Source organism: Ctenocephalides felis, unplaced genomic scaffold (genome assembly GCF_003426905.1).
Source record: "Ctenocephalides felis isolate EL2017-DRISC unplaced genomic scaffold, ASM342690v1 CF-g0.4_SCAFFOLD_00845, whole genome shotgun sequence".
Taxonomy (NCBI): domain Eukaryota; kingdom Metazoa; phylum Arthropoda; class Insecta; order Siphonaptera; family Pulicidae; genus Ctenocephalides; species Ctenocephalides felis.
This window is the reverse complement of record NW_020536999.1, coordinates 8034433-8046516: the sequence shown is the minus strand read 5'-3', so window position 1 is coordinate 8046516 and position 12084 is coordinate 8034433. Positions and strand designations below refer to the sequence as shown.

General features: G+C 32.2%; 1 protein-coding gene across 5 annotated transcripts in view; it reads left to right on the top strand.

Annotated features, from left to right (window-relative positions):
• LOC113363921 (probable Ras GTPase-activating protein) overlaps positions 1 to 12084 on the top strand; it is a 201414-nt gene that overhangs the window by 171368 nt on the left and 17962 nt on the right. For all 5 annotated transcript variants that reach the window (XM_026606403.1, XM_026606402.1, XM_026606404.1 and 2 more), the window contains one exon: positions 1797 to 1996. In XM_026606403.1, coding sequence (XP_026462188.1) covers positions 1797 to 1996 — 200 coding nt within the window. The remainder of the gene's footprint in view (positions 1 to 1796; positions 1997 to 12084) is intronic.

Sequence of the window (12084 nt, the reverse complement as noted above, 5' to 3'; positions counted from 1 at the left end):
ATACAAAATTGGAAAAGTGCTCCCGTATGTTCACAGTCTAAACGCATTTGCAAATAATTCTGTGCGGCATTTACACTTATACTGTGCTTAGCTTGGCGACATTTTCACATTTTCCAATAGTTTTCACAAAATTGGAAAAGTGCTCCAGTACATAAACAGTCTAAACGCACTTGGCTGAAAATTTGTACCAGAGTGGCACTTAGACTGTGCTTAGCCTGGGTGATTTTTTGAATTTTTAATCCAAAATTACAAAAATATTTTATGGAAAATAAAAAAAGATGTAATAATTTTTTATCCTTTTTAATTTTTTGAATTTTTAATCTAAAATTAAAAAAAAATTAGAAACATTTTTTTCCAAAAGCAATTATTTTGTTGAAACAAACAGTAAGTTTTTTAGATCATTTAAATCGGACGCTTAGTTCTCTCAAAAACTGTCATTTTTTGTACAAATAGCTCTTCTTCGAAATGGCGGGACCTGTCTTTGCCAAAAACTAATCACTCTTCTCCCATCATTACTAATTGAATGTTATTTAGATCATTCAAATCAGTTCTCTCAAAAACTCGATTTGTATTTTCTGCACTCTTTGCTCCGTATCTCCGTAACGGCTGGACCTGCCTTTGTCAAAAACTAATCAGCACATCTCTCTATCAATATAAATCGAATGTTTTTTAAACCATTCAAATCAGTTGATCCGTGCGCCCGAAAACGTGGACGAAAAATGCGAACAAACAAAACACACATAAAACACACACACACACACGTCCATTTTTTCTGATTGTGAGGTATGCCAAAACGTTCAGAAATCTTCAAAACGTCGAGAAATGCAAAAATTTTTAACTTCCCGTAGGGCAAGTTATAGTAATCGCAAAAAAATCGAAAATGAAAATTTTTATATATCTTTACGTTTCAAAACCTTCTGAACATTTTGGCATACCTTAGAAAAAATGGATGTATGTGTGTGTGCGTGTATGTGTGTGTGCGGATACAAATTTTCGTCGACGATTTTGGCAACACGGATGAAGCGTTTTGGATAATTAAAAAAACTTTCGATTCTTATTGATAAGGAGACGTGCTGATTAGTTTTTGGCGAAGGCATGTCTAGCCGTTCCGAAGATATGGGGCAAAAAGTGCTAAAAACGGTAACTCAGTTTTTAAGAGACATTTTAACAAGATGAAGAACAAATCAAATTTTCATGAAGGCAGGTCTAGCGGTTTCGGAGATATGGAGAAAAAAGTAAAAAAATGAGCCATTTGGCGGTCAAAAATGATCATTAGACATATGCACATCAAAATATCAGATATTTTATAGAGATTTTAACAATAAGTATACAATTTGTTAACATTCCTATGGGTTCCGTACCAATGCTTATGCTTTAGACAGCGACGCGGCGCTTACGCGCTTTATATTTTGTCCCTATGCAGTTAAAGCAGTACGATTGCTTTGAAAAGAAAGTTCATAATTTCCAAAATTTTTCTTGAAAGTCTTTTTTTTTATTAAAAAAAGTAACTTTTTGTCAAAAACTTATAGTTTCTCAAAAATCTAATTTTTTCAGAGTAAATTTTTTTCAAAAATGTTAATCTTTTTTAAAAAAAATTTTTTTTTGGTACGGGAAGTTTCAGCAATTTGCCTTAAGGTACGATGCCATGCGCCCCACTAGTTATCTTCGATTTTCGGCCCATTACTATAACTACCCTAAGGGAAGATAAAAAAAACAATAAAATTAATAATTAGAACTTCTTACTAGCCGTTTAGGAGATGAGACAATTTATTAAATTGTGTCTTTTCTGTTACCAGGTGTGAAAGCCAAAGAAGACATTGCTTCGTCAATGGTTTTATTGATGCAGTCTTTAGGACAAGCCGGACCCTTTTTAGCAGATGTGGTATCTCTCGATTTATTAAGGGTCGGTGATCAACGATTGACCTTCCGAGGAAATTCTTTGGCAACCAAAGCTATGGAAGCATTCTTGAAACTTACAGGCGAACAGTACTTACAGGTAATTAACAAAACACATTCTTAGGAAAATATAGATGAAAAATATGTTTTTAATAAGGCAGAGTTTAAATCTGATCACGAGTCTGTCCTAGGGCAGTACCACCCATTATTATTATTATTACTGACTATTTATTACTATTACTATTTTTGAAGTAAAACTTCTTTAGGCGCGACATGGGTGTAAAGTGATCGCTTGCATGATTCGCGCTTACGACGCTAGTTATCGCAATTATTCGATCTAGTCTGCGAGCAAAACAAAAAATACATCAAATGTCAAATCATATGTCAAAAACAAAACAAAATGTGTCGACTTTCACTTGAGTTTTCTATTTAGCTAGTAGTCTCTAAACATTTTTTGAAGTAAAACTTCTTTAGGCGCGACATGGGTTAGCAGTATAATTCGTGAGTTAATAAAAATGTCAGGATCGGAAGAATATTTTATTCCGTCCCCCATAAATAATTGTAGTGCAAATGATCGCAAATAAATAATGAAACATATGAAAAATCTGCGCTGCGTAAGAAATGATAGCTTTGGCTATGTATGTTTTGTGTGTGATCGACTTTGGCTTCAAAGTGACTTAGAAATATCAAATAATGCTCAAAAACAAATTCTTAATAATGTTTTTTGAATATTGATTCAAATAATCAGGTTGGATGTCAAACTTGTCAAAAGGCATTAAATTCGGGTAAAATTCCCACTTTGTGTAAATTTAACGGTTTTGTATTTCCACCTATACCAAATTATCTACCTAAACTAGATACTGAATCTGAAAGGTTAATTTCACCTATTCATAGATCAATCTATGTGCAGGGCTTGATAAATAAAACAAATATAAAAGTATGGCTTCAATTTGTTAGGCAAGACGGATATTACAGCTGTTCAAGGAATGAAATTATATCGACAGCGAAAAAGTAAAAAAATACAAACAGTAAATGAATGTATGTTAATTTTAATTACATGAAGTTCTTCAAACACAATTGTTACAGGATGAGTTAATTTGCAAAAACAATATTTGTTTAGGCGTTGTTTAACATAATCCACTGTGTGAATGAATATTTTAGAATTTATTAATCAGCAATTACTTTAAAACGATCATGTCATATTTCAAATACGACTTTGATTACATTATTGTTTGTAAATATGATACATATTTTTAATGCAATCATAAATATATAATTTATAATTTATCATTATATAAATGTGTATAATGATTGACGACACTAATAAATGTGCGCATCACGAGTGTTACCATATTACTAATAAACATTATTCAAAATTTTTATATGATGTATTTATTTTTACTCAACTTAAACTTGCTACTTTATACAGTAGCAAATAAGTTTTACTTCAATCGCGTGTGATCCTTACGCGCACTCTTTTTTTTTCTAGGACACCCTAGGTCCACCAGTACGAGCAATTTTAGCATCGAGTGCAACTTGTGACTGCGAAGTGGATCCAGCAAGAGGTGGAGTGTCCCCGAATTCAACGCAATTGCTGAAGAATCAAAATGCTTTAAGAGAAGCCGTCAGCAGTGTTTGGACTTCGGTGAAACATAGTCATGAGGCATTTCCTTTGCAGATTCGAGAATGCTTTGCCACTTTTAGAAGAAGGTAAGAAAAAAAATGTAATGGACTTATACTTGTTTGTATAAAAACAATTTTTTGGTTTTAAATTAAAAAATGTTTAATTTAATTACTGAAAGTTATTGATTTATTTCTTGCAGGCTTGCACAATTAAATCGACAAGACATGGCTGACAATCTGATCTCAGCTTCGATATTTTTGAGATTTTTATGTCCAGCTATATTGTCGCCTAGTTTGTTTAACATCACAAATGGTAAGAAAATTACAATATAATATTGTAATAATATTGTAAAAAAATCACGAAATATCAGCTAGGGAAGGGAGTGTTATAGTAAGATATCATGTAGATTTATTTTTTTACCTAAATTTAAAAAAAAATAAAAAAATTACAATTTTTTCACGAGGAGGGGGTAATTTTGGATATCACCAAGGGGAAGGGGAGATCCAAAAATCACTAAAAGGTGATCACGTGATTAATGGACGCCCCCTTACCTCAATGTAGAAAAAAATCGAACATTTTTAACTTCCCGAAGGAGAAGTTTATGTTTTCATCAAAAAATCCGATTCGCTAATTTTATGTTTTCTCGACGTTTCAAGCCATTCTGAATCGAATGAGACCAAATTTGGAAAAAGTATGTGTGTGTGTGCGTGTGCACCAATAGATTGTTTGCCGTAAATCGCCGTTTTCTCAAAAACGCCTGAACCGATTTCAAAAATTTAAAAGCTATTCGAAGTATCTCGATGAGGACTATTGTTTGTCAGTTTTGTGTGACGATCTGCCAAGCCGTTTCTTTGCAATTTGAAAAAAAGTGTTAAATTTTCGTCCACATTTAAGCTCATCCTACCGAACCGATTTTAAAAAATCAAAAACTGTTCGAAAGATATTAGTTGGGAATGACACTGATTAATTTTAGGTGAAATTCTACCGAGCCGTTTTCTTGTAATTAACCGTTGAAAAAAAAATTAAGCCGATTTTCATGGGAACTTTTTTTGTCGGTATACATCATGGTCTTATAGAACTTACTGTAATATTACGGCCTTACGACAAGTAGTTTAATTTTAAAAATTCGTCAAACTTTGCTAAAATTATTATCGTTTTTTTTTAAGTAGGATTGAGAAGTATATTATTTACACATTTTTTTTATTAAGTCGATTATTTACACATATCGGGAAGTTCATGTAACTTGCCTCAAGGCTAAATACCAAACCAACTAGTTAAAAGAAAATTTCAAATTTTTACAATCTATTCTTGGTACTGCAAATACACGTAATGTTGGTTGAGGAAGCGGGGGTATTTTATTTTTTAAAAATTCTTGGAAATCGTTCACGTGATTAATGGACGCCCCCTGATTTAATTTTTACAATTTTTCATCAAATCGATAAATCTATTTCAGAATATCCTGATGACAGAGCAGCCAGAAATTTGACACTCGTCGCAAAGACTTTGCAGACGTTGGCTAATTTCACAAAGTTTCAAGGAAAAGAAGGTTTTATGGAATTTTTGAACGACTTTCTGCTACAAGAGGCACCTCATATGAAGGAGTTCTTATACAGGATATCGGTAATAATGATAAAATACATAATATCAATTATACTAGGGTTTATACAAAAACCGACATTTCAGAAAACCGGTTTTCGAATTTTAATTTTACTAAAAAACCGGTTTTAACCGGTTTTCGATTTTTATATAGAAAATAAATTTTTGCTCGAACATTCTGTAATTTATCCGCAAATTTAGTGTAATTTAGATCAGTATTTGACTTAATTTATTTATTGTTCAACTTTATAGATAGTAAACAAAATTATTATAATTTTAATTAGTAGAACTAAAAAATAATAGTTTATCTGGATTAAGTAACTTTGAAAATAATTATTCGTTATTAACTTCCCGTAGGGCAAGTTATAGTAATTGCATAAAAATCGAAAATGAAAATTTTTATATATATCTTTACGTTTCAGAGGTTTCTGAATATTTTGGCATACCTTAGAAAAAATGGATGTATGTGTGTGTGTGTGTGTATGTGTGTATGTATGTGCGTGTGTGTATGTATGTGCGTGTGTGTATGTATGTGCGGATACAAATTTTCGTCGACGATTTCGGGAACACCGATCAACCGATTTGAATAATTCAAAAAACATTCGATCCGTATTGATAAAGAGATGTGTTGATTAGTTTTTGGCGAAGTCAGGTCTAGCCGTTCCGAAGATACGGGGCAAAAAGTGCCGAAAACGGTAACTCAGTTTTTAAGAGAACGGAGCGTCCGATTTTAATAATTCAAAAAACATTTTACTTGTATTGACAAGATGAAGAATCGATAAAATTTTCATGAAGGTAGGTCTAACGGTTTCAGAGATTTAATGAAAAAAGTAAAAAAAATGCCATTTGGCGGTCAAAAATGATCATTAGACATATGCACATCAAATTATCAGATATTTTATAGATATTTTAACAATAAGTATAATTTTGGTTTACATTCCTATGGGTTCCGTACCAATGTTTACGCGTTAGACGTCGACGCGGCGCTTACGCGGTTTGATATTTCGTCTTTGTGCAGTTAAAGCACTACGATTGCTTTGAAAAAAAGTTTAGAACTTTCAAAATATGTCAAAATAAAGAAAACATTTTTTTTCAAAAAAAAAAAAAATTAAAAAAAAAAATTAAAAAAAAATTTTTTTTCAAAAAAAAGTAATTTTTTGTCAAATTTATAGTTTCTCAAAAATCATATTTTTTGAAGTAAATTTTTTTCAAAAATGTTAATCGTTTTTGAAAAAATAATAATTATTGGTACGGGAAGTTCCAGCAATTTGCCTTAAGGCACGATGCCCTAATTGCCTTAAGACAGAATTCCACTTACAGCTAGTTCATGCATCATTTTCACATATAAGAATAAAAATATTTTTATGATAGTGAAAGGAAAGTTTTCGAATAAATTAAAATAATACATTTTTAAATAAAAAAAAATCATTAAATTAAAAAAAAAAATTAGATGCATGTTTATACATACTTGTAATATCATTTTTAGTTTTAAAAACAATTAAGCTAAACTCGGGTATTGTCTGTTCCGAGCAATTTTAATTATTTTTTTCTGAACATTCTAATTGTTTTTTTTGTTTTATAAAATATGATTTAAACTAGCTGTAAGTGGAATTCTGTCTTAAGGCAATTAAGGCATCGTGCCTTAAGGCAAATTGCTGGAACTTCCCGTACCAAAAATTATTTTTTTTTTAAAAAACGATTAACAATTTTGAAAAAATTTTACTTCGAAAAAATAAGATTTTTGAAAAACTATAAATTGGACAAAAAATTACTCTTTTTTTGAAAAATTTTTTTTTTCGAAAAAAAATTTTTTTTTATTTTATTTTTTTTTGAAAAAAAAAATATTTTCCTTATTTTGACATATTTTGAAAGATCTAAACTTTTTTTCAAAGCAATCGTACTGCTTTAACTGCATAAAGACGAATTATCAAAGAGCGTAAAGCGCCACGTCGCCGCCTAACGCGTAAACACTGGTACGGAACCCATAGGACTGTAAACCAAATTCATACTTATTGTTAAAATCTCTATAAAATATCTGATAATTTGATGTGCATATGTCTAATGATCATTTTTGGCCGCCAAATGGCATTTTTTTTTACTTTTTTCATTTGATCTCCGAAACCGTTAGACCTGCCTTCATGAAAATTTAATCAATTCTTCATCTTGTCAATACAAGTAAAATGTTTTTTGAATTATTCAAATCGGACGCTCCGTTCTCTTAAAAACTGAGTTACCGTTTTCGGCACTTTTTGCCCCGTATCTTTGGAACGGCTAGACCTGCCTTCGCCAAAAACTAATCAGCACGTCTCCTTATCAATACGAATCGAATGTTTTTTGAATTATTCAAATCGGTTTATCCGTGTTCCCGAAATCGTCGACGAAAATTTGTATCCGCACATACATACACACACGTACATACATACACACACACATACACACACACATACACACACACATACACACACACACACACACACACACACACACATACATCCATTTTTTCTAAGGTATGCCAAAATGTTCAGAAACCTCTGAAACGTAAAGATATATAAAAATTTTCATTTTCGATTTTTTTGCGATTACTATAACTTACCCTACGGGAAGTTAAAAAAAACTTAGGACGTCTATCGAATTGCTACTTAGACGTGTCCTTTGTTTACTCGCAACATTTCCTGAAATAGAAAATACTCTCATACTTGCGACCGAATTATGCTTAATTGTTTTTAAAGCCTGATATAATAATTCTAAGTTTATTTGTGGCTTGTAGGGTTTAAATTTTTTTTTTTAAGTTTGAGTATAGGAAGTTACTTCTTCAAGAAGAAGTCACATTGATTTAAATTAATATATACACTGGTATAAAAATCTAAATTAATATATACAAAACCTTTCTGGAAACCATTGCAGACTAATGAGATATCAAATGCTATTGAACCGATGTGATTTCAAGAATCAAAACGCTGTCATCTATCTTTTATATTTGGCTATATTTGTCATTTTCCATTTATACAGTGAAAACCGACTTCTTTCACTAAAAAACCAGTTTTTGAATTCCATAATTTTTGCCAAAAAACGTTTTTGTCATTGTCGTTTTTGAAAACCGACGAGCCTTAAATTATACTAATAAATGAACAAATTATATTATTGATTTCAATTGTCTTTTATCTCTTAGGCTCCTGTGCCTCCACAGCCAGATCACACAAATACTATCTCATCGTGTTCTTCTACAACGACTCAGTGGAGTGGACACATTGATAGAGGAAAACAATTGTCATTGCTTCAGGGTCTTCTGTTAGAAAGTTTGCCCAAAGTTCCTCCTAATAAACAGCAAGACTTACAAGAACTGAAAAGGATACTCGATGCACTTGTTTATAAGCCAGAGCAACAGATCAGGGACAGCAGGGGATCGATGGTTATCACGGATAATATATTCAGGTAGTAATTAGATTGTTAATAAGATTATTTTGTATATTTATCACAATATCTTATATATAAAAATGGAGCTCTCGATCAAATGATCCGGAAATACTCGAAAACGGCTAAACCGATTTGGTCAATCTTTGTCTTGAAAAATTCGTGCCAATCCAGAGATAGTCGAAAAGGTGAGATGTTATTTCAAAATCGCGTAGAAACTTTACTTTTTTAATTTGAAAATTTTTGTAGAAGCGTAATTTGAATGAAACAACGGACGGAGGCTAATACGTCAATTGTCAAATATATCCTATAGTTTTACGTGAATATTATTTAATTATGAATAAATTGTAGTAAGTAGTTTTTGTTTGTAGTTTTATTTATATACAAAAACGTTAGTAAACGGGCCGCAAGTATTATAGAGACTCAAAATATCAACTTTTTTGAAATGTTAATATAAAAATGCACTTTTTGGCGTTGTAGCACTCTTTTTTTGCAAATCATATTTTTCTCAAACACAATTCTCTGGAAGATCTCATTTGTATAATTGTATACTCATTGCTATTTTTAAAACATTTTCTAGGTTATATTATTAACTTCCCGTAGGGTAAGTTATTGTAATGGGCCGAAAATCGAAATTGAAAATTTTTGCATTTCTCGACGTTTTGAAGGTTTCTGAACATTTTGGCATATCTCAGAAAAAATGGATGTGTGTGTGTGGTGTGTATGTATGTATGGATACAAATTTCCAGTCACGTTTCCGGGCGCACGGATCAACCGATTTGAATGGTTCAAAAAACATTCGATTCCAATCGATAGGGAAAAGAGCTGATTAGTTTTTGGCAAAGGCAGGTCCAGCCGTTTCGGAGATACAGAGCTAAATGTGCAAAAATGGCAGTTTTTGAGAGAACTAAACGTCCAATGTAAATGATTCAAAAAACTTTCAGGTTGTTTTAACAAAATAATTGATTTTGGAAAAAAAAATTGTAATTTTTTTTTTTTTCAGTTTTTTAGTTTTTTTGTATATCGAAAATAATTCAGATTTTATTTTTAATTCTGACTAAATTTCTAATATACTGTAAACAAATAATTTGAACTTTGCAAGGTTTATATAAATCTAAATATTAGACAATGTTACAATATTTATAATAATCTATTTGAAAACATTCAGTATTCCTTGAACATTTCGTTACGGTACGGGAAGTTCCAGCATTTTGTCGAATAAAATTTTCCCAGTTATATATTAATTTGTCAATTAATATATAACTGTAACAAATGTAGCTAAATGTACTTTGTATAGCTTGCTATGAATAATAAATCAACGTAGTCAGAAAATTGTTCGTTTGAAATAATATACTTTATAATATAGTTTATATTTGCTCAAAGTCAAATTGGACCTTTGTGCCTCGCCCTGCTCTACATATATACTTTTTATTAAATTTACTTTAATTCATCGAATGTTATTTGAAACTTTTCAAAATGCAAGTCAAAGAAAAAATACTGAATTCATTTTCTATCTCTTCTCGCAGAAATTTGAAAATTTTGTATAAGCTCAGTAGTAATATTTACAATTATACACAAAATCTAGGATCCACATAGAATCTGAAAGACTTGAAACGTAATCAATAAGTCGAAAGACCAAAAAAACTTGAATAGGATTATATCATGTTTTCTATAAAAAATGTATAAAACTTCCAGTTTGATTGTATTGACAAGATATAGACAAACTAATGGGGTTTTTATAATACCTCATTGTAAATAGCATTCAAACAACACATCCTTATGCACTTAAAGTATTAATATTTTTGATTCTCTAGAAATTGTTTAGAATATACCTTACTTAGCAAAACAATGTTGGCCGGGTCAGCTAGTATAATATATTTTTGTTTATCTCTTTTCAGGTTCAACGATCCCACAGTCCAAAACACAATGCCAGTCTCCAACGTCTCCTTAACCGAAGCCAAATTACAAAAATCTCCATCGACAATCATTACCCCGACAAGTGGATGTGTGCAAAACAACTTGGTAACAAGCAGCACCGAAATAAACAACGTCACTGCCGATGATCAAACTATAACTCAGCAACCATCACCGACCAGAGTGTTCAATTATCCTAAAAAGTCACCAAATTTGGGAGTACGTGCTGCCACTCTGCCTCGAAATACATACAATCAAATCTGCACAGTTGAGATTTGCGATAACCCGAATGAAGGCAATTTGATTCCTATCGGTTTGGAGACTTCTAGTGCTTTTGTGAGGAAGAGTCCGACTCCTAAACATAGCAAGTTGCGTACAAATTCGCAAGCGAGTTTGGTGAGTGACCGGTTGAATGTTTTTGATAACGACAGGATTAATTGTAATGTTAAAAACACTGCCAATTTGGACGAGTTATCAGACTTGTTTGCGTATGCTGATGAACAGAATGTAGATTTGGTTAATAATGCTAATAACGTTGCACAAAATCATGTGCAGAATAAAGGATCCAACATATCCATCGGACAGTTGTCGAATGTGTGCAGTTCTGGTTACCAAAGTATTACTACCCAAAGTCAAAGTTCAAGCCCGACAGATTTGATTAATCCCATTAAGATTAAAATGAAAACTGATAACAAATCTGGACAGGACAATGGTGGTAATAATAACATGGCTTTAGCGTTTGAAAATCCTGTGTACCACATGGATTTTCAAAACAGAACTCCAAAAAGTTGATTGAAAATTCCTTAACGCCTTCAAGTTCTGAAGAAAATTTACAAAGAGCTGCTAATTATATTAGTTCACCTTTAGACACTCCCAGTCCGGTGATGAGGAGGAATTTAAGGATACCCAGGACGAATCCTGGATTGTCTTATCGGAACAATCGTATGTCTGATGAGAAAAGAATCGATGAACACAGGTACGAGATCGATAGGAATGTTAAAGATTTAGCAAGTGTTGAGAACGAACAAAATTATTTAGCTAATAAGTTTAAGAGATCTTTGGATAAAATTAATTCACCCGGATTATGGTTATGGAAACAACTACGAGTACCACAGGAATTATGATAATAAATCCAGTCCGGTGCATCAAACAATCGGTATCCCTTTGCAACATTCACATTCGAACAACAGTTTGTACTACCCAAATTCCAACTTAAGCCACTCGTATTCCAACACAAGTTTACAAAACTCTTCGAACAAACGCTTGCAGTATTTTGACCAACAAGGATACAAAAATGGTACTGGGTACAACAACGACTGCAACCGAGGCTACTTAAACAAACTCAACCTAAACTTCGATGAACAAAACTACGAGTGCTCCCACGGTTACAAAAACAAATCCACCTACGATGACCAGCATGTGACAAACCATCATCTGAACTACGATAGTGAGAATATGAATCCAGACAGTGCCTATCAGTCGGCAGATGTTGTCCATTGTTCAGGCAGTTTGCAGAAGAAGTTATCGAGAAGGTTGGTGGAGACTGATAGTTCCAGCGAGTCGGAGATTCAGTCGAGGTCTGAGTGTTCGCAGAGATCAAACAGGACTGTGGAGCAGTGCGAAATGGAGATCGCAAGGTTGCA